We start from the raw sequence: 22,004 nt of genomic DNA on the forward strand, positions 1-22,004 counted from the left end.
ATCTCGCCCTTTGCGCTCCCAAAATGCTGGATTTCTCGTAGTTCCAAAAATTAGTAAAACTACAGCCGGAGGCAGAGCTTTCTCTTTTAAAGCCCCTCAATTATGGAATAGCCTTCCAGCTCCAATCCGAGACTCTGACACAGTTCCAATCTTTAAATCTAGACTTAAGACTCACCTGTTTAGTCAAGCCTTCAGCTAAAATTCCCCTTGTAAGGTGTAGGGGCTTGGGGGCCCCCAGACGTTGAGATTTCTGGTGATCTGAGATGTTGATGCTGTCATCCAGCTGTGTCTTGGCATCACTCTATTTGTGACTATGACTTGACTGGAAAGCAATGTCTCAGTGAACCCTCATGCCTGTGGTCACCTCTGAACCTCTCCCTTTAGTTATGCTGCTATAGATTAGTCTGCCGGAGCCACATGCTGATCACTGGCACGTGAGCTACGTACATTTAAATCAACGGTGGTTTAAATTCATGTCCACTCAGTCTGTATTATCTATCTTCTTGCATGGCTCTACCCAAGACGATTGGATACAGGCACCTGCAGGCACCTGGGGGATGGTCTGGCTGCCGGTGGATGTGCTGATACCGGGGTTCACCTGGGGAGTAACACTGCAGTCGGAGCCTACAATACCAGCATCACTGCTCCGACACGGAATGAAAACCTGGCATTCATCAACAGACATTTACAGTGACAATATCAAAACCCAGAACTTTCAATTCTACCTTTTACCTAGTCTGATTGTGTGGATTATGTGTGACTTGTGTATTTGTGTGTTAACGGGCCGCCCAATGGAGGATGGGTTCCCTTTTGAGTCTTGGTTCTCCCGAGGTTTCTTCCTATTCCCCACCATCATAGGGAGTTTTTCCTCGCCACTGTCGCCTTTGGCTTGCTCATTAGGGTTCTGGACCCATAGTATTGTTAACCTTGTAAACCCTGTAAAGCTGCTTTGCGACAACTTGAGTTGTTAAAAGCGCTATACAAATAAACTTTGATTGATTGATTGATATGGGCTGCCATAGATTCATTAATTAATGCCAAACATGGTAATTAATATTAAACCACAATAGAAAAACAATCTGACACTGACTAGAAAAAAGGAAATCTGGAATACCACCCAATAATCAGCAGGAAAAGAAGTCTAATGTTATGTTGTGCGGTGTATTTACATCAATAAGCATCATTACACTTCACAAATTCACTAATAAAATATGTGTGCCCACACATGTAGGAATCACCTGTGAAAATTTAGCTAGCTACTGAATCATTCTTCAACACATATTCAGTAGGCTGATAAAAACAAACTGAAAACTTTGCTAATATACTTTGCACCAATTTCCGAATATAATAAAACTGCTACTCACCAAATGACTTGCTAGTTGGAGATGGATGCAGAAACACAGATCCACGTTCCCATGTGTAGCTTGGTTTAAACAATGCAATTTCCCACAATGCAAAAAATACAACATCATACTGTAATTTAGATGGTTTGGTTGAATGAGTAGCAGTAAAGTGCTGTATTTTAGAAAACCAGTATAGTCCTGTTAAAAGAACAGTAAATTACCAATTCTCTGTTTGTATTAACAGTAGAGTGTGGTTTTCAAAAATAACAGGTTAATACTGTTGGAATTCTGCTGTAAATTAACAGCAATTTTTTACAGTGTGCTTTAGGGTATGTGACGATCAAGGAGTTGAAAATGTGAACGTTGCACACCTCAATGTTTTAGGTCCGTGGCACTGGAAAGAGCAGCATTACATCTGGAAAGCTTAGTGTAACTAAATAGATACTTCTAGTTAAAAGCTACCATCTCACAGATGCTGTAATATGCAAGATTTATAGTAGCATGTCACATTTTCATATGGTGTGAGGATATAAGCCCCAGTCCCACATGTACGATAACCCAGAACTTTTCTGAATGTTACACGAAGGTACTGTATGTGTGAGCCAGATTCATTTGTGCCACATATTACCAGACATTGTACTAGGGGCAGGCATGATAAAGTCTAGGTAATGTCGAAATGTGCTAATGAATAGGAGTGATTTGAATAAGATTTAAGAAAACTTAAATTCATAATCAATTCTGGCCTGGGGAGTGGGGTGCTGGCACAATCAACTGTGCAGCTGTTTCAGTTTGGTGTTGAACCAGGGCTTGTCATTGTTTTATCTTATGTGAGTCCTGGTTGGAACACAGATGTCCTCACAGAAGCTGATGTAGGATGTCACTGTGTCAGTGTATTCGTCCAGGCTGCTTGTAGCGTCGTCAAACACACAACAGTCTGTCCACTTCTTTATAATACTAACCTCAGGCTTGGCCCGCTTGAGCATCTATCTGTAGGTTGGGAGAAGATGGACCATAGAGTGGTCAGATAGGCCCAGAGCAGCTCGGGGAACAGAGCGATATGCCCCCTTTAATACAGTATAGCAGTGATGGAGAATATTACTCTCCCTGGTGGGGCAGGTAACATGCTGTCTGTATTTAGGCAGCTCACTAGTGAGTTTCGCTCTGTTGAAATCCCCTAAAATTATGAAAACGGAGTCTGTGTGTTTGTGCTCCGCGCTTATGATCTGGTCAGTGAGAGCGCGCAGTGCTCAACACGGTTTACAGTTGATGAACACAGATTGCAGATCAGGACTGCAGGTCTTCATGAGTGACGTCTGTACACCAGCCGCGGTTCATAATGGGAATGGGTTCATAACTAGTCATTTCTAAAAATAGATATTTTATTATTTTATTCATTATTTTTAAATTATTTTATTATTACTACTTCCTGGAACCAATGTATATATGAAAAAGTAGAAATTTAAATCATGATTAAAAAATTTACTTTTTCTTATATATACTGATTCCATTCTTTATTAATTCATAAGCACTTTGCTTGCACAGATGATGAAGGACCTCGGTCCGAAACGTCCTGCTTCTCTGGAAACATTGTGTACTTTTTATATATCTACGTATCTTACACAAGTACACTGCAGTTACTTAGTTACTTACCTCAAATCAATATATATATATTGCAGCATCTGTGATAATTGTACATGTGTCTAGAATCAAGCAATGCCATTCATAGGAGAGTTGCTGAAAGCCTCTGATCTCAAGAAAGAACTGTCACGGTACGGTAGCCCCCTGTCAGCGGCCTCCATCAGCAGTGGCAGTATTTGATATTTGTCCTGTCTCTTGCCTTCTGTTGGTACCTCAGGTGGGTGTTACCCATTAGGGAGTAGACACCTGAGTGTTTGTCTGTCTATATTTGTCTTATCTACCAGTTGGCTGCTGCTTATTGTGTCCCTCTTTGGATTTGTCACGGGTGGAAAACTATATTGTAATGCACCATAAAAAACTCGACAAACCAGATGAAGTTCTTAAATCTCTTAATGCAGCACATAAACCTCTTAATGTAGCAGCAGGTGTATTGAGCAGGCTGTTGGAAAACCAAGATGGCATTGTGGACAGCTGTCTCAGTATGGTACCAGTTAAAAAGTACCAGTTACCAGTTATTTTATTTGTTTACTGCAATTTTATTAATAGTGAATAAAACAATGTTTACTTGCAAGAAAGAAATGACTTGCTGACCATTATGGACAACAGTCCACCTATATTTTTTTTCATTTAAACATCATGTGAGATTTAGAAAATCCTCAAGAGTGTCTTCATCCTGCTTAATCACAGGGAAGTCAAAACGGAGGCAGGAACACTTGTGCAGTCATATCTAAAGTGACAAATACTTCATACCTCTCTATAATACCCAGTCCAACTGGCATTCCCTACACAATAAATGGAAATAGCTACTTCTACTAATCATGGCACCATACATAGAAAACTAGAATGTGTATTTGAACGGGAAAGGGATGATACTGACAAAAGCACTGATCTCCAGATCCACAGGGGAAAGGAGGCAGTGATCAGCATTCAGAAAAGCTAAAAAATACAATGGGCTGCTAACAACCTACCAAAAAGTCTAGAAGCCATCCAGGAAATAGTAGAATAAAGGTGAGACAACACTTCAATGATCTATAGCTTGCTATTGACCTGAATAAGTTCTGCACACGAAAGAGCAAGACCTCCACACCCACTAACCCTCTCCCTATGGTCTTGGAGCCTCAAGTCTGTCTCCAAATACAAATCCACTATTATCATGCTGGTCTCTAAGAACATGAGGTTTATGGCCTAAATGAGTCACGGTACTCGGGGGTGGGCCACGGCTTACACAGGTTACCAGCAAAAGACTTTGAACAGCTCTGGCTCACCCTCAACAGCGTGAAGGCTGCATTGTGGACCTCCCGCAACCTGCTGGTGGGGAAGCACGTGACGGTGCCCCTCCACGCCCTCATAAAGCTGGTAACCACAACAACGCTGCAGGTGGCACAGGGCTATGATATTCGGAGGAGGGGGCAGAGGCCACACACAGGGGGGTCCCTGCCACCACCGGCCCGGGCTCCTGCTGACGTTCCCTGAGGGGATAATATGCCTGAGAGGGGACAGCGGGCAAAGGGAAGGAGCTCTGCTGGTGCCATAAGGGAGAGGGGCCTGTCGGGGGGTAGGAGGGTTGACGGCCCTCACACCTCCCCCTCCACCACCACCTCCCCCTCCCGGGCCTCACTCGAGACTCTGGGGACTTATTGCACTACACTGGGGGGGTTTATAGGTTTTATGGATGTTCATGTGGCTATTTAAAAGTTTTAGTGACTTTGTGTATGGCTATAGGGGGTTTTATTAGGTATGGCACCTTTTTAGAACCCTTCTTATAACACCGGTTTTTATCCTACTTAGTCCTGATTTTATAATTAACACTCCTGTATTTTCTTGATATGTTTTATTGGATGGCTTTTATAATCCCTTTATTTTTTTTTTAAACCCTCTGTGACTATTTATGCACTCATTTATTTATTTATTCTTTCATTGATCAAACCCTTTTAATATGAATGGTGGTTTACTGATGAGTGCATTTATAAATGGTAAGGGACTGAAGGCAAGGAGTGGAAAAAACTGAAGACACAGAAAAACAAGCCACAGTTTGTTGTAACAAATTTTTATTGTGTGACATTAGGTGCGGCTAGAAGGATGAAGCACGAGTCCACTCCGGCTTGCACTGACGTTACTTTATTTGACACAAAAAATCACGTAGAAACACATAAACGTATATATAAGGTGCCGACTCAAACAAACACGAGCACAGGACACTGCGCGAACGCACATTAAATAGACAAACCACATAAAACCCAAGTGATGACGAAACGAGCCACAGGTGAGACGGATTATCACAAGACGTAACCGCACTCACAGAGATCCACAGACGCAGACGACTAGACGTAGAAAACGTAGACACGCCCAAAAGGGAGGGGTTGGGGACCATAACGTGACACCTATATTACTTGCAAGAGATAACCAAGAGAAGGCTTACTTATTGATTTGTTGAACACTTTGGAAAACCTTGAGTACTTCACTGCAATTTAGGTAGTGAAGGCTTTTATTAGTCTCTATATATTTTTCTTTAGTACACTTGTTACACACCTGGAATCTTCTTGTGTATGCGTGTGTTAAAATGTAATCATTAGAGTGTCACGTTGAGGACCCCGGCCCCTCCCTTTTGGGCGTGTGTTCATCAATCTCTTTTCTTAAACCATCTTGAAAAACATTGCATATAACTGAACATTAGATATGGAAATAGCTAAGACTGGCACAATACGAAATGAGAATTACAGCTCTAGGCATGAATTTATTTACTATAAATGTATGTTAGTGTGATGCTAGATTTCAGAAAATGTTTTGCTTGTTACAATTCACCAAAAATACATCTGTTTTACATCCAAAGTTATTCAAACATCTGTGCATGAAAATACATCTAGAGTACAAACAAATTCTGTTTACTCCACCAATATACCTGGTCATGCAAAAGTCTAGGACAGGTCCCACTTATAACATAGACCATAATCAATTAGTTAGTACCTCATTGAATGAGTGTTCATCTATCTGCAAAATGTACATTACATACTGCAACATCATACATCATATATTAAGCTAATACTGTGCCATTACACTTATTAGCTATACACAGTGCATAATTTGTAAATCAAACGATGCCGGAACGCAAACAGCGGCATGAGACAAGGGGTCACTGAGGCCAACAATGTCACCGGATCGCACACAAAATGCAACGCTTAGGTGCACAAATGTCAAAATAACAAGCCAATTTGTATATATAAATTACTTGCGTGTGTTTTATAAGTGTTTTAAGTGCAGAAGTGCATTTTTTTTAATCATTGTTTTATTTATTGGAATAAAGGTATACAACCCATACAAACAAGATTAAACAAAAATACAATACAATACAATGAGCAAAAGGAGAGAAAAATAAATAAATAAATACAAATTTAAAATAATAATAATAATAATAAAAAACAAAACAGTGGTTATGTGACGGGCGGGGGTGAGCAACTAAAAGGAAGCGATCACGCCAAGTCTCAGGGAAAAAGGATGGTTTAATAGAAAGTGTGCAAACCTAAAACCCGTGCAATATCTCCAAATTAAGGATATAATGACCAGCGGTCAACTGGTACAAAGACAAGACATATATAGGCAAACAAATGACCCTCAGGTGAGACGGATCACGGGCTCCGCCCACCTGAGGGACGCACATGACGTCACCAAACAACAATAACAACAGCCGCTGTGGACAGAGGCGGCCGGTAGGGGGCCGCCTCACCGTGACAGGTTAACTGTGTTGATTGTACATACTATTAAACAGAGGGAGAGAAGCTAAAAGAGTCAAAAAAGCTACCAAATTGGATTTGCGTTTAGATAAGGTGTACGTAGCTGGAAAGACACCAAACAGTGCAATGAATGGAGAGGGAGCAAGAGGTAATATGTCTGAAAGTGAACTGAATATTGAGTTCCAAAATGTCTGTAGTGAAGGATAAGTCCAAAACATGTGTTATAAACTGGCCGGGGCTTGATGGCATCTATCACAGTTGAGGTCTATGTTGCTGTAAATTCTAGACAATCTAGCCTTGGTCCAGTACACTCTATGTAGAAGTTTACATTGTATTGCCCCATGTTTAGCACTCACAGAGGATGTATGAACTCGTGCTAATATTGCCTGCCAGGTCTCCTCCGGTATATCTTCCCCGAGATCTTGAGCCCAAAGGGTTTTAATTGTGTGGTCAGAGGGTTGGAGGGCAAAAATCTTGGTATAGAATATAGATACAACCCCTTTCAGAGCAGTAGGGAAAGATGAAAAAAGTGTGTCTAGGGGTGACTGGGGGGTGGGTTTGGAAAGTTGGGAAATTTTTTCTTAACAAAGTCAGGGACTTGCAGATAACGAAAGAAGTGAGAATGAGGGAGTCTGAATACATCAGCAAGTTGTTGAAAAGAACCAAAAACTCCTTCTATGTATAGATCAGTAACTGATTTGAGACCGTGGTCATGCCAGATATTAAATGCTTTGTCTTGTAGGGAAGGAGGAAACAGTGGGGTTTGCACAGAGTGGTGTGAATAGTGGAAGCAACTGTATGCCAAAATGACAACTAAACTGTATCCAAATCTTAACTGTAGATCCTGACAATAATATTTTTACAGCTTGGTTTAGGTAACTGTACTGAGGAAGCTAAAAGAGAGGTTAGTGAGATGGGAGCTAAAGAAGCAGATTCGAGTGATAACCAGGCAGGCAGAGAGGCCAGGTTGTCTAAGTGCAGCCAGTACACAATAGGTTGAAAATTAGCGGCCCAATAGTAAAAGAGGAAGTTGGGCAGTGCCATACCGCCTAAGTGTTTGGGTTTTTGTAGAGCCGATTTGCGACGCCTCTGGACCTTTTTGTTCCAAACAAATTCGGAAATTATACTGTCAAGGTTGGTAAAAAAAGATTTGGTAATGAAAATTGGAATGCATTGGAAGAAATATAGAAATCTAGGGAGTATATTCATTTTTATTACGTTAATGCGCCCTGCTAATGATAAGGGTAATGAAGTCCAGCGTTGGAGGTCTTGTTTGGTACGTGAAAACAGTGGGAGGAAGTTGTGTTTGAACAGGTTGTCAAACGTATTGGTGATAAATACCCCTAGATAGGTGAAGCCACGGTAGGAAATCCTGAAGGGCAGCTGAGACATGTTAAAGTGGCGAGCCGTAGGAGCAATTGGGAAAAGTTCACGCTTGTCCAAGTTTAATTTGTAACCCGATATTTTCCTAAAGCCATCCAGGATTGCCAGGGCAGCAGGCAGAGACTGAGTGGGATTGGACATGTATAATAACAGGTCATCTGCAAAGAGTGAAACCTTGTGCTCTGTGCCACTTCTAAAGATGCCCATAAACAGTTTGTCTATCCGTAGTACTACCGCAAGTGGTTCGATTGCAATTAGAAATAGTTGTGGGGAGAGAGGGCACCCTTGTCTGGTGCCTCTGTAAAGGGGAAAGTAATCTGAGTAATTATTATTTGTTCGAACGGATGCCAGTGGTGATGAGTATAGTAAGTCAATCCAAGAAAGGAAATTCTTACCAAAACCGAACCTATGTAGAGCTTCGAAAAGGTAGCTCCACTCTACCCTGTCAAACGCCTCTTCTGCATCTAATGAAATCACTACTTCAGAAAGGGGTGAAGATGGGGGGTTATATATAATGTTAAAAAGCCTCCTTACATTAGAAGAGGCCTGTCTATTTTTAACGAAACCTGTCTGATCAGGGCAAATAATAGAAGGAAGAATGGAGTCTAGCCTCAATGCCAATACTTTAGCTAACAGTTTGATATCGGTATTAAGCAACGATATGGGACGGTATGAATTACAGGACATGGGGTCCTTATTTTTTTTAAGGATAAGAGTTATGGTGGCCTGGCGTAAAGTTTGTGGCAACTGACCTAAGGCCAGAGATGTATTAAGCATTTTAAGAAGAAGAGGTATAATCTTGCTAGAAAATTTCCTATAAAATTCTAATGGAAATCCGTCTGGCCCAGGGCATTTACCACACTGCATAGCATTCATAGCTGCAGTAAGTTCTTCATCTTGTAAGCGGGCATTCCAGTAGCTCTTGTTGTTCTGAGGTAAGAATGGGTATATGTAGCGTATCAAAAAATGAGTTTAACTGAGCTGAGTCGGTGACTGTGTCCGATTCATACAGGGTTGAATAAAAATGTTTAAATTCTGCATTGATCTTAGATGGATCAGTTGTCACACCTTCTCCTGTTTTAATTTGTGGAATAAAATGAGTTGTCACAGATTTTCGGAGCTGTTAAGCAAGTATTTTATTTGCCTTGTCCCCAATATCATAGTAACGGCATCTGGATTTCAATAGTGCCTCCTCTGCCTGGGATGTAGACAAAGTATTATACTCAGATCTCAGAATAAGTAGTTGTTTATAAGTATCTGGTGATGGGGAGGTTGCATGTTTGCTATCCAGATCCCTAATAAGGGCAGATAGCTCAGAGAGTCGCATTAACCGCTGCTTTCTTTTGTATGCGCTATATGAAATGATTTGCCCCCTTAAATATGCTTTCATAGTTTCCCAGATGAGTAGGGGAGAAGCCTCAGGTGTAACGTTAGTGTCAGAGAAAAAAATCTATCTGAGTTGACAGAAACCGTACAAAGTCCTCATCAGACAAGAGGAGTGTGTTGAAACGCCAAGGGAAACGAGATGTAGATGTGTCTAACAAGGATAGCCTTAAAATGACTGGGGCGTGCTCTGAAATTGTGATGCTGCCATATGAACAGGAATGGACAGAGGACACAAATTTCTAATCTATAATGAAGTAGTCGATACGTGAATACGTCTGATGGACAGGAGAAAAGAAGGAGTATTTCCTTTCATTTGGGTTTAAAAGGCGCCATGGGTCTGACAATGCGTACTGTTCAAGAAATATTTTAATAGTTTTGCCAGATTTAGATAACGGAATTGCAGTTAGAGAGGAGCGATCGAGTATTGGGTCCAGACAACAATTGAAATCACCGCCTAGTATGAGACTGTGCGAGTCCAAATCTGGCAGTGAGTACAGAAACTTGCGGAAGAAGGCATCATTATCCCAATTGGGACCATATACATTAGCTAGGATTAGAGAGATATGATGAATTCGCCCCATAACTATTACATAATGACCACATGGGTCTGAAATAGTTTTGGTGGCTGAGAACGGCACTGATTTGTGAATAAGAATAGCTGCCCCCCTGGAGCTCCCACCAAAGCTAGAGTGGTACATTTGGCCTACCCATCCTTTACAAAGTTTATCATGATCAGTAATGGCGAGGTGTGTTTCTTGAAGAAAGGCAATTTTGCTGTCCATCTGTTTTAAATGGCCAAGGACTTTAATTTCACTGGTGCATTCAAGCCTTTTACGTTCCAACTTGTAAATGTTAGTGAGCCTCCAGAATCATGAGACTGACCATGGCTAGCCATAATCACTTTTAAGTAACGGTATTACACTAATAAAACACTTGTTGCCTCCTGCATAGCTGACACAAACACAGTAAACCACGAAACATAATATAATAAAAGAATAAAAATAAACAACGTGTTTTTACCCCTAAAGCACTTCCCAAAAGTAAGTGCATAACACCCTGTGTTACAATGAGCCTCTAACAGGCACTTGTGGCCAACCACTAGGGGTCAAGTGACACTGACAAATAACATTTTAGAGCATACCAAATGTGAAGTACATTGTAAATAAATCCAGTCCTGCAGAGGGCATTTGCCATGTAAGGCTCATGTAAGGTTCAAAGGCACGGAGGTGAACCCAGAATTAGTCCTTACTTTGAAGGAGAGAGGTAGTGTTTAACAAACGCAATAGCTCTGAAACGATGTCGCCGCTAAATCCGGCTGCCTTCTCCAGCTCCGCCAGCTGGGCGCCATGTTTATCTGAGACTGCTTGCAGCGAGGCGATGCTAGTGTAACAAGGTTAAGAAAAATGTTTATTGGTTTTGTTGTTAAAATTCCACCAAATCCTAATGTTTGTATAAATATCTGTTTTGTGTTCCATTTATTTCATATTTGTACTGGGAAACTTTTTGTTTTAAAGAGTTGGTTAATTGTGTACTGTTCCTTTAAGAGACGCAGCTTTGTTTGGCGCCACCGCCGTATTTACCTCACGCTGTGAACAGCTAGCTGAGAGGAGGTATGTAGCGCTGATGGTCGTGCTTAAAAACACATAATTTTCTGTGTCAACAACATAAAATGGGCAGTAAACAGTGATAAATGTTAGAAGCAGGGTTGTGAACGTGTAAATGTGCAGTAGCTTGAAAATGAACTTTATAAAATATCTTCTATGTGGAGTTATAACTGACACATGTGCTCTGTGGCCGCATGCCCCCATGTGCATTTCTGCTAACAGGAGGCTGATAACCTGCGTGTATGAGAGAGAGCAGTGTGTATGTTCACTCCTGAACTGTTCACTCCAGAGCTTTGAGTTTATCTGTCTGTTTATACAGGTATGTAGTTCCCTCAGTTATATCAGTTCACTGTTTAAAACATGCATTTATTAAGTTACCGTGTTCTTGATAACTGTATTTACATACAGAGCTGGTTTTAAGTCAGAGCTGGTTTTTGTCACCATGACATTCAAATTTCTTTTTATTTTATTTTCATGTGTAGAATGCCAACTCATTATTGTACAAATGCAAGTGTGCCCATATAATTTAGAGAATATTGAAATCAACTGACTCTGTGAACAGCTATCTGAGAGGAGGAGGCTGATAACCTGCGTGTATGAGAGACAGCAGTGTGTATGTTCACTCCTGAGCTGTATGTTCACTCCAGAGCTGTAAGAGCTTATCTATCTGTTTATACAGATACCACCAGCCATAATAAAGAACCCGAACCAGCAGAGGCTGTGCTCCGAGTCTTTCCTTCATGCATCACAGATCCCCCAGAACACAACGCAGAGTATTTATGGGTTAACGGGAGTGCGGATGGACAGTCCTGACCACCGTAAAGTGTAGATGCACACCCGTTACAATGGTGCCGTGACGCCTTTGGGAGGAGAAGATCGACGTCAGCTCGTTCGCCGTGGGAAGCTGCAGTTGCCCGTGTTTCTGGTGAAGGTATTTACGCAGACTGTACGTAGGTATTTCATTGGACGGTACAAGTTTTATTAACTATTGGCCGGTTCTACACAAAAACAAAAAGAAACATTGAGCATTGAACAGTGTCTGGAAAAAAAAAACAGAAAAGTAAATGTGGAAAAAGTACTGAATCTTGTACAGTGTTATAAGTTGTGTGTAACTGTTGACTGTTGATTACTCTGATTGGTATATATTATTTTTTTCTTTTTTCTCTTCCTTTTATTTGGTGGGGTATTTAAATATGGCAGAAGGTCAAACGTATTTCGCTGGGGGTGAAGGTGATGATGAGAGTTTTGTGAGGCACCAGTTTGGTGTGGGGAGGGGCTTCATCAATCGTCGCACAGTAACCAGCACGCCAGGGCCTAGAATTATGCCATTAGAAACCCCAAAAATCACTTCCACTCGTTATGCAGACCAGGGGGGTATTCCATGAAGCGAGCTTATGAAAGCGGCGCTTATTAGAGTGAGCCTCGCTTGAGTTAGCCAAACAGTTCACTTCCGTGTAGTTCCGTTCCACTAACGAAATCCAGACGCAACTTGTTCCCGCTAATTCAAGCCAGGCTTTTGTAATAGGCGATCATGCACACAGTATTTACACAGCCTCACTAATAGATATTCGAAAAGGCAAGAAAATGTCGAAAGAGCTGAAAGAACGAGCAGCTTTTTTTTTCCTTCTGCTGAACAGGAGCTACTCATACGTCTTTATGAGGAATATAAAGACGTTATTATGAAGAAAGGCAACACGTCCTGTATTAATAAAGCCAGAGAAGCTGCCTGGCATAATATTGCAGACAGATTAAATGCGTGAGCATATAATTTAATCCATTCATTGGCATTTAAAAAGTGTTATAGTAAATTAATAATGTTAATAATTTCCTGATTTAGAAGTAACATGTGCAGGGTTAAGAGAACGTGGCAGCAGGTCAAGGGAAATATAAAAATATACTCCAGAATGGTAAGTACAGTTGATTAGTCCAATGTGCAGGAAAAGGTAAAACACCATATTAAATAGCTGTATAAAATATTTTACCAACCAGAAAGAAAACTGCTACTGGTGGTGGGCCTCCTGTAGTAGCCCTCACTCATCATCATCTGATCCTGTCTGTCCTCATGATACATAGCCTTATGTTAAAGGTAGGTTCAGTTGTTTCTCAGATTTTTCATTTTTGTTCTTACAGGCTACATCGTAGTATTATTGTATACTTGATGACTAAAATTTTACAGTGGTGGGGGGTGTGCTGACTCTTTTGGACCCGCCTGTATTTGACAATGATGTGCGTACCATAAACCAGCTTATTTCTTATGACTGAACCTTGAGGATTGTTAACATTTATGTGTCTTAATTTGTTGTTTGCAGGGGGAGATTGCCGGACCATCCAGAATGGTACAGGAGGATGAGGACACAGTGTCTGCCTGTTCTGTAAGGCGTGTGTCTATGTATCTGTCTGTTAATGTGCTGTGTGATCTCATGATTTGTGTCGTGTTTAAAGGAAATGGAAGAACAGAGAGAAGACCCTCAGGCCTCCACGTCCAGAGCTCACACCTCTACAAGAGAACAAGTGAGTAGTAGTTATGCAGTTCAACATGAATAAATACTTCTCAATCTTGACTATACTTCAGTCTTAAAGGAATCTGAGATTAGTGAGATCTACAAAAGGTTCTTGCTCCAAGATATAGAATGTAAAAAAGCAGATCTGCAATACAAAAAAACTAAAAATATGGAAGTTGGAGCTTGAAATAAAGAAAATGGAGAAAAATGTGAGTATTTGCAAAAAGGTCTCACTTTAATATGCTTGTTTTTGCAAGATCAAACTTTTTTCTGTCCACAGGCTCAGCAAGACAATTAATAAATTTCTCTTTCCAAAAAAAAGGCATCTTGTTTTATGTTAATAGTGTTAATGAACAAATGCAAAATATTCCCTTAACTAAAGTAAATGTTTGCATACATGTCCCTCATAGCTCTACCATCCATGTGGTCTGCAATTAAAATGTTGTCTTCCCATTGCTCCAACTGCACTCTTGGCATTTCTTCTTTTTGCAGTATTGCCACATTGTGCAAAACTGCACAGGGTGCTACGATATCACAGGCTCTCTCAGGGGTGACTGAGATGGCGCAAGCAGTTAAATCTGCTCTTTAACTGTCCAAATGCCATCTCAATGCATGCCCTTGTCTTTGAATGTGCACGATTGAACCTCCTCTCTGCATCTGTTGTAGGGTCTGCATATGGGGTAAGGAGAAAAGGTTGGCAGGGGTAACCCCTATCCCCAAGCAGTAAGCCAGGAAAAGCACCTACAATTATAAGGAGAAGAGTTAAACACTGAGGCCAAATCTGCACTATTTTGTGTGGTTGGAGTGTTCTTACCTTGGGCAAACCTCTGTGCCAGTGAGGAGGCACAAAATATCCTGGAATCGTGCACCGAACCGGGCCATATTGCCTCAATGTTGGAGAATAGAAATTGGCTGGTGCAAACCATTTAGAACAATGGCAAAAGTGACAAAGGGTGAAAGTTGTTCAAACCCATGAACTGACGTGCTTTACAATTTCTGTTGGGTAGGCAAAACTTGCATGTACCTGTACATTGATGCTGTGAAATAATTTTTTGGTTCACATAGTCTGCCTCCATGGGTACAGATGGAGCCTTTATCCAGATGTGAGTACAGTCTATAGCACCAATGACATTTGGATCCTGGAGAATTCAATTTGTTTTGAATTGAATTAATTTTAGCATGAAATAGTTTATTAAGATGAATACAAAGCACTTTGGTAAGTGCTCTGGATAAGAGCATCTGTTAAAGTCATATACATTTAACTCCAAGTTACTGATCAAACCAACACTACTTCTCATGAATACATGCCAGCTGTTCTGAAAAGGATGGGAAGGATGCCTCTGTGACCAGGGAATTTGATGAATATATTAAGGAAGCGCTTAAGCGCAAGACAAACCTTTCGAATTTCGTGGCAGACCGTTGCCTTACTAAGATGTTCTGCATCCCCAACGCTGTATCGAAATGCACCACTGGCAAAGAAGCGCAAAGCGATACAGACCGTTTAGGGTTTGGTAAGAGCTTTACTACATCTAGTGGTCTTCTCAATATATGGCCCCAGTAATTTACAAAGATATATAATACTGTGTCTTCTGAACAAATAAGTAGTCATCCGGAAAGCCCAGTGGATCTGTCCTGTCCTGGAATGACCTTGGAGCTGGTAGCATGAATGCTCTGCGCACTACACACGCTCCCTCATCTACTGGATTCTCTACAAATGGGCATGTGTTGGGATTTTCTTCTCTGGACCCAGACGGGCCCCAACACCGCCCCGATGAACCGACTGGTTTTTGACTGAGTGGTCCAAGCAAAGTCTTGACAACAAAAGTTCTTTTAAAATGATTTATATAGAATATAAATGAATGCAATATAATAAAAGTATACGTGGTACAAACTCTTCAGTGCACTGGTGCTAGTTTGCCTAGGAATCTACCTAACCCAAGTGGATCTCAGCAGTGTCCAAGCGAAAAGCCTCCCGTGCTGGGCGATGTCCTTTCTTTCATACTCCCTGTCCATAAGTTTCGATTTGTTAAGTTTCGATAACTCCCCAATCCTGGCTGCTCTCCATGGAAAATCACCTGCTCCTCTTCTCCCAGCCTGTGTGCTTGGTTATCTAAAAACTGCTTGCTACACATCCTGCACTGAATAGGCCCCTTCTGTTCTCCTCAAGGCCACTGAGGCCTCCTTACTCCTGCTTTCCCACAGTCTCCCTGAAAAACACTAAATTGATGCATTAAGTTATTAGCCTTTAAATTTCTTTTTTCCAACACATGCCATGGTCAATCAGCCTTCAGCCTTCACTGTTCGCTGCTCTTTTTATAGCCTACATTTTGGATTATTTTTATATAAATAAATTTCAGCCTTCAAATTTGTCGCCACTACGTCAATTTTTGTACAAATGTCCTCTTTGAGTGCAGTGATGGCGTTCGTGAAGGCAGCGAAGCTCAGCTGCTCGGAGTCCATGCTAGCTGTCGTTTCAGGGTTAGCGGCCATTTCGGACGGAGACTTTCCCCTTCTGGTTCGAACAGTAGACATTTTCGCTCAGAATGACTGGGTTTTAGAATGTGTAGTAGCTGTCAAGAAGTAGCTGGAGTTTACAATAAAGTCCGTTTTGAAAAAGGTGTTGTTAGGCATGCCAGTTTAAAGAAATATGTCACGACTGCCTGGAGCTACACGCAAACGCAACCAACGCGCTCCATGTCCACGCGACCCATCAAGTGCATTTTAAGTGCATTTTCAAGTACTATAGCCTAAATTCCAGCACTTTTCAAATCTGAAACACAAAGCAACATTAAAATTCATCAGGTAAATGTTCCTTCCCCTGTTTTTGAGGGGTGTTTCTTTATACTACCACATCATATCGTTTTGGACAAGACTGCATAGAATGTGACGGGGCTAGTATAAACGCCTCCGCCGTTCACGGAGGGTCGCACACTACGCTTGCGAAAGTATAACTAGCTCTATATGGGAGATGCAGAAAGGCATCGCTAAAAGGGAGAGCTCTTATGTGATTTAGGAACTATGAATGTGGATCTTGTGTTTAAAAAATTTCTTTTATAGAATTATTTGTTCAATTAATTGGTTCAACCCAGACAGATTTCTTCATAACTTATAATTAGTAGGCTTGAAAGTTACTGGATCGAGGCAGCTACTTACTGGAAAGTTACTGGATCCCAGAACGCACCCGTCAAAATAAAAGAGTTGCCGGATCCTGTTCCAGCAGGATCCGGCTCAAATTAAGCCCCTTAAACAACCATTTAACTCCTCATTGAAAAGTCACATTACACATACCAAACAACAAAAAGACTATAAATCCTTGTTCCTTGTGCATGTGATAAATTACATTCTGCACAGTTACCTCAGGATATGTCAACAGAAAATAACAATCATAGAACAATATATATCTATAGTCACCATGACAACAGTTATCATAAGTGTTAGTATTTCAAAGTGCAAAAAGAGCAGAGCTCCTAGGTGTGTTAAACCTGATGTGATTAGCTAAAATCTGTGCTCCTTATTTAAAAGGACTTCTGAGTTTAAGGATTTAGCTTTCTGCTCATTCAAAATGTTAAAAACATTTGACTTTCTTCTTCTCTCTTTCATTTAAAGTGCAGGCACAGTAAGAAATGCACAAACATCTCCATCTTCAAGTAGAATCCATGTTGGGCTTTATTTTGGTCTGGAGGTCTGGCTGGCAGCTCTCAGTTGATCGGGAGGTTCTTCACAAACTCTCTTAGGCTCTTGCGGATATTGGAAGGTTGGGAAGCAGCGCAAAACGGTTGAAGAAGTGTGTTATCTGAAAAAAGACAGATCAAGGACAGTGTTGGTCAAGTTCAGCAATATTTATGGTAATTCTTTTTAGAAATGTTACACTTTAACTAAATATATATGAACAGTATCTGATAGGAGCACAAAGCTCTGTTTGCAAATGGTCATTTGGAACACATATGCATAATTATTTGAGTGAATAGGCAGAACAAAAGAGCCTAAGCACATCCACTGTAAACTCCATTATTTAACAATCTGCTGTCAGATAACGCAAGATCTCCTGTCAGTCTTTTTTTTCTCTTTATATTGGACTGTGCCTTAATATGAAAGGTGATTTCCATTTGATCTGCACCACAAACATCTAGCCAAAGAGCAAGAACATTCTTTTACTGATTTGTGTGAACCTTTCCCCAACCTAGCAACCTTTCATCAAAAGATACAAAGGTAAAACAGAACACAATCATTGTTGTTGTTTTTCTAAAGCCCAGTGGCATGTGTCCTTCAAGATGTTTTGTAAAGAGAGAAAAGAACCCACCAAGGTTATTGATGAGAGCTTGAATGGCACCTATTGTTGCCATGTAGATGGCGTTATTCTTGGAGTTGAGGTGATTGTCCACTATAACTGGGACTAAGATGTGGACCACTTGGGCCAGGTTGTCTCTGAGCAGTGTGATTATCTTCTGTAAGGCCTCCAGTCGTGCTTTGAAAGCATCAAATACCTGTAGCAGAGGAAGAGAGGTATAGAGCAAGCCGCCCATGCATTCATCAGGCACTCACCATATCAGTGCCGTTAAGCCCTGGAGCTGATTTGATTTCAAGCCCTTTCATTTCAACCGACTGATTTTTTCATAAGTCATTCACTTGGATTCTTTGGTTTAATGCAATTTCAAGGACACGCTTGGGTGAAATCTTCACATACATTGTAAAACAAGCTCACACTAACAATGGACATGACTGCCCTCCACTGTAATAAACTGATTGTTGTAATATTTTCTACTCAGGAGCATCTGAGCTTTTGACATTTCTTCAGATATGCCAGCATTTAATGTTCTCCAACGTATGACCCCCCATACAGATCACTTCTGAAAGCTGCTGAAAACATTAAAAATCAATTCAGTTCAAATGTGTTACCGGGAACATGTTGACCACGACCATATATGGGTTGTCCTCGCAGTCGGCCACCAGCTGATCAATGCCCTTGATGCGCTCCCTGAAGTCTTTTGAACCCAGCAGGGCCTTGAGCTGCTTGACGTACTCTGTCTTGTCTGCAATGCTGTGGATGTGTGCTCTGCTGCTGTCTTTGCTGAACACACACAAGAGAGAAAACACAAGGATTGGGTTATAGTGTCCAAACAGAAAATGAACAAGGCTGCAATCAAATTAACACCATCAGAAATTGCAATCATCAAAGCAGTTCCAATCAGGATGCACTTTTTTTTGTTGTTGTTGTTTTGATTAACTGTTTAAATATTCACCTGCTGGCAAACTGAGGAGGTGTTACGCATGACTCCACAGCTGGGATAGAGCGCCTGCCTCGAGTTGAAGGAGTATCCTGAGGCATCTCACCCAGACCCTAAAGCCACATCAACATCATGGAGTGATGATATTGAAGTCCACATGTTGTTTCATACTTTGGTTCAAAATGAACCGGCTTGAAACCTTTGGGATAGAATCATTCTCGCTCTGATCCCAGTACTAACCTGGTTTCTTGGGAAGAGTCCTGTGCCAACTTGGAGACTGCAGGCCTAATTCGCACTGTGATGTCTTTCGTCCCAGACAATAAGCGACCAGCACCAATCTTCTCTACCAAAGTAGCCAAGTGCCGAACAGTACACTTTCTTACTGCAGCATTCAGATGACTTTTGAGGAAAACGGAAGGAAAAAAATTAGGGCATTCAAAAAAAGAAGGTAATAACTACTAATCAGTCCAATCAATGTATACAGTACAACTTTTAGCTTCTATAAAGAAACTTAATACCCTTATGTATGATCTAAGTGCACAATCAAATGATCATATTCTATTTGATGGCTTAGTTTGCACCAGTTAGTGTCCATCTGTATTTTTTAAACAGAAAATGTTTGTATGTCCTCTGTGAGCTAGCTAACTAGCCTATTCTTTAAGAGGTGTGAAGGGCAGTTTGGATCAGCAGAGCGGAGATGGAACGCAATAAAAAGAATATTTAAGAGGATAAATAACTAAAAATATTGATATAGGCCAGGGCAATATTTTGAAAGAACAATGGAGAAATAAAAACAGCAGCCAAAATCAGTGCTGTGTTAGCTTCTTGTGACTGTTGTTGCTATCTGAAAGCCACAGTTTAAAGCTCACTGCAGACTAACTGACCGGAGTACTCCAGCGAGAAGGGCGTTCATGCTCCGGGGGTGCAGTTCTGCACCATGCTGTCCAGAGCTGTGTCCACGTCCTGCCTGATGAAGGCATTGGACTCCGCTGCTTTGTGGAGGAGGACCTTAGCTGTAGCCTCCACTTCCTGGTCCATCCCTTTCTGCAGGCTGGAGTACAACTCCCTCAAGGACACCACCGCCATGCGGGACACGGCAGAGCGCAGGTTCCGCACCTGCAGGAAAGACGACGTTCCTGCAGGTCTGATGAGAAGGAGGTTCACGGGTAAGCGGTGAGGTAAGGTTCTCAGGAAACAGCAGGGGAGCGTTTGCCGAGGTCAGCAGTTACCTTTCAGAGGTGCCGCGTCGTCTGGGCTCACGTCCCTCACCGTGTGTCTAAGGCTGCGCTTCATTCGCTGCGTGTTCTGCTGCTCCACCTTTGCGGCTGGAGCTTCTTGCTGCTCCAGACGAGGCTGACGCATCTTATCTCTTCGCATTCCTAGACACCTTTGTCCTCTCCTGGGAATACACACGTACAAATCACCACAAAACATGGAGTGATGATATTGAAGTCCACATGTTGCTTCATACTTTGATTCTATCCCAAAGGTTTCAAGCCGGTTCATTTTGAACCATGCTCTGTCCTTTAACTACTGGGTCTGGGACTACACTGTGCATGCCTTACTGTAAATACAATGTGTGGTGCCACGCACTGCCCTGTACTTTAGTATTTGTTTACAACATATGTCTACCATCACAGTTTAGATGGTTTTTTTATTGCAGTCTGTTTCACCTAAAAGTTTTGTGAATAAGCTTTGTTTAGTGAGTAAACATGGGGCATAGTTCAGGGGTGGGCAATTAATTTTTACAAGGGGCCACATGAGAAACCTGAATTGTGTCAGAGGGCCACACAAACGAAAATGACGTCATCGCGATGGCTCTGCCCACCTCCCGCAAACTTCCGCGAACGGCAGAGGCGTTTATACAAGTGCTCATTCCGCGTCACATTCTGTGCAGTGTTGTCTGAAACGATATGTGTTAGTGTAAAGAAACACCCCTCAAAAACAGGGGAAGGAACATTTACATGACCAATTTTAATGTTGCTTTTTGTTTCCGATTTGAAAAGTGCTGGAATTTAGGCTAAATACTTGAAAATTAGGGCTGGGTATCGATTCAAATTCCAAGAATCGATCCGATTCCGATTCTGAAGATTAAGAATCGATTTTTTCCGATTTAATCCGATTTAATCGATTCGATCCGATTCGATCCAATTCGGGGTTTAGTGTTATTAAAAATGTATTTCAGCTGTTTCCTGACTGTGTACAGAAGCAACATGTTAAAACTAGTATTATATCGATATTAATCAGCAAATAGTTACTGGTAGTTGGTAGTTACTGATGGCTGGAAGACTGGTGAAAAGGGTCATCATAAATCTCCCTTCAAGGTAATCCAGGACAATAAACAGAGGACATCTTTGAGGTGTCTATATCTGCAACAGTGGGCTCCTACTGGGACACTAACCAGTGCATTATTATTATGATTGAAATAATTAAGAATTCACCCAAAAGCTGTTGCTACCAAATGCATTTTTATTTTATTAAGTGCTCACACTTAATAAACTGAAAGTATAAAATGTAAACGTGTATTTTTCTTTAAAGTGAGAATATAAGAACAGAACTCTCACGTTACGGTCCCCGACCCCTCCGTTTTGGGCATGTTAATGTCGTCTGCGTCTTTGGGCGCGTTAACGTCGGTGTATCTCCGTGGGTGCGGGTGCGTCTTGTGATAGTCCTCACCTGTGGCTCGTCTCGTAATCACGTGGGGTTGATGTGGTTTATCTATTTAATTTGCGCTCGCGCAGCGTCCTGTGCTCGTCGTTGTTTGAGTCACACATGTTCTATGTAAACGTGTTTTGTGTGTGCTGTCTGCGCTTCGGTAAATGTAATAAACGTAACGATTTGGAAAGTGCAAAGGATTCTGTCTCTTCCATCGCCTTGCGCCCAACGTTACAAGAACATTTAAAACTTTTTTTAAACTGTAAAAACACTGGGTAAACGGTCAGTGACACGGACTATCTGTAAATAGTCACTGACACTGGATAAACTGTCTTTCTGTTTTTAGATTTCCGATTTGACTATCGCCGTTACCGGCACTGTCCGACGCCAAGTCGTTTTACAGTTAGTTAGACCGAGCACGCCTGCGTGAATTCAGTGACGAGGTGGGGGTAAAAGTTCACTAAAAAATCGATCTTTGGACATACGAATCTATAATCAGATCATCATATGCGAATCGATTCTGAATCGGAAAATCGATTTT

The 22,004-nt window shown here is 41.4% G+C and overlaps 1 protein-coding gene and 1 long non-coding RNA gene across 5 annotated transcripts in view; one reads left to right on the plus strand and one right to left on the minus strand.

Annotated features, from left to right (window-relative positions):
- Nucleotides 1-10,979: 10,979 nt before the first annotated feature.
- Nucleotides 10,980-13,873, plus strand: LOC143491073 (uncharacterized). The gene is made up of 3 exons (XR_013125076.1): nucleotides 10,980-11,088; nucleotides 11,305-11,401; nucleotides 11,762-13,873. It is a non-coding gene; the product is annotated as an uncharacterized LOC143491073 (long non-coding RNA).
- A 1,594-nt stretch (nucleotides 13,874-15,467) lies between these two features.
- Nucleotides 15,468-22,004, minus strand: part of LOC143491069 (uncharacterized) — a 35,771-nt gene continuing 29,234 nt past the window's right edge. For 3 of the 4 annotated variants that reach the window (XM_076989750.1, XM_076989748.1, XM_076989751.1), the window contains 7 exons: nucleotides 20,038-20,207; nucleotides 19,693-19,952; nucleotides 19,049-19,207; nucleotides 18,824-18,921; nucleotides 18,480-18,651; nucleotides 17,884-18,067; nucleotides 15,468-17,376 (listed from right to left, as the gene is read on the minus strand). In XM_076989750.1, the coding sequence (XP_076845865.1) occupies nucleotides 20,172-20,207 (36 nt within the window). In that variant the 3' untranslated portion in view covers nucleotides 15,468-17,376; nucleotides 17,884-18,067; nucleotides 18,480-18,651; ... (2 more) ...; nucleotides 19,693-19,952; nucleotides 20,038-20,171. The remainder of the gene's footprint in view (nucleotides 17,377-17,883; nucleotides 18,068-18,479; nucleotides 18,652-18,823; nucleotides 18,922-19,048; nucleotides 19,208-19,692; nucleotides 19,953-20,037; nucleotides 20,208-22,004) is intronic. The other variant, XM_076989749.1, reaches the window with a different exon arrangement.

The sequence above is a fragment of the Brachyhypopomus gauderio genome, unplaced genomic scaffold, assembly GCF_052324685.1.
Source record: "Brachyhypopomus gauderio isolate BG-103 unplaced genomic scaffold, BGAUD_0.2 sc70, whole genome shotgun sequence".
Classification (NCBI taxonomy): Eukaryota; Metazoa; Chordata; class Actinopteri; order Gymnotiformes; family Hypopomidae; genus Brachyhypopomus; species Brachyhypopomus gauderio.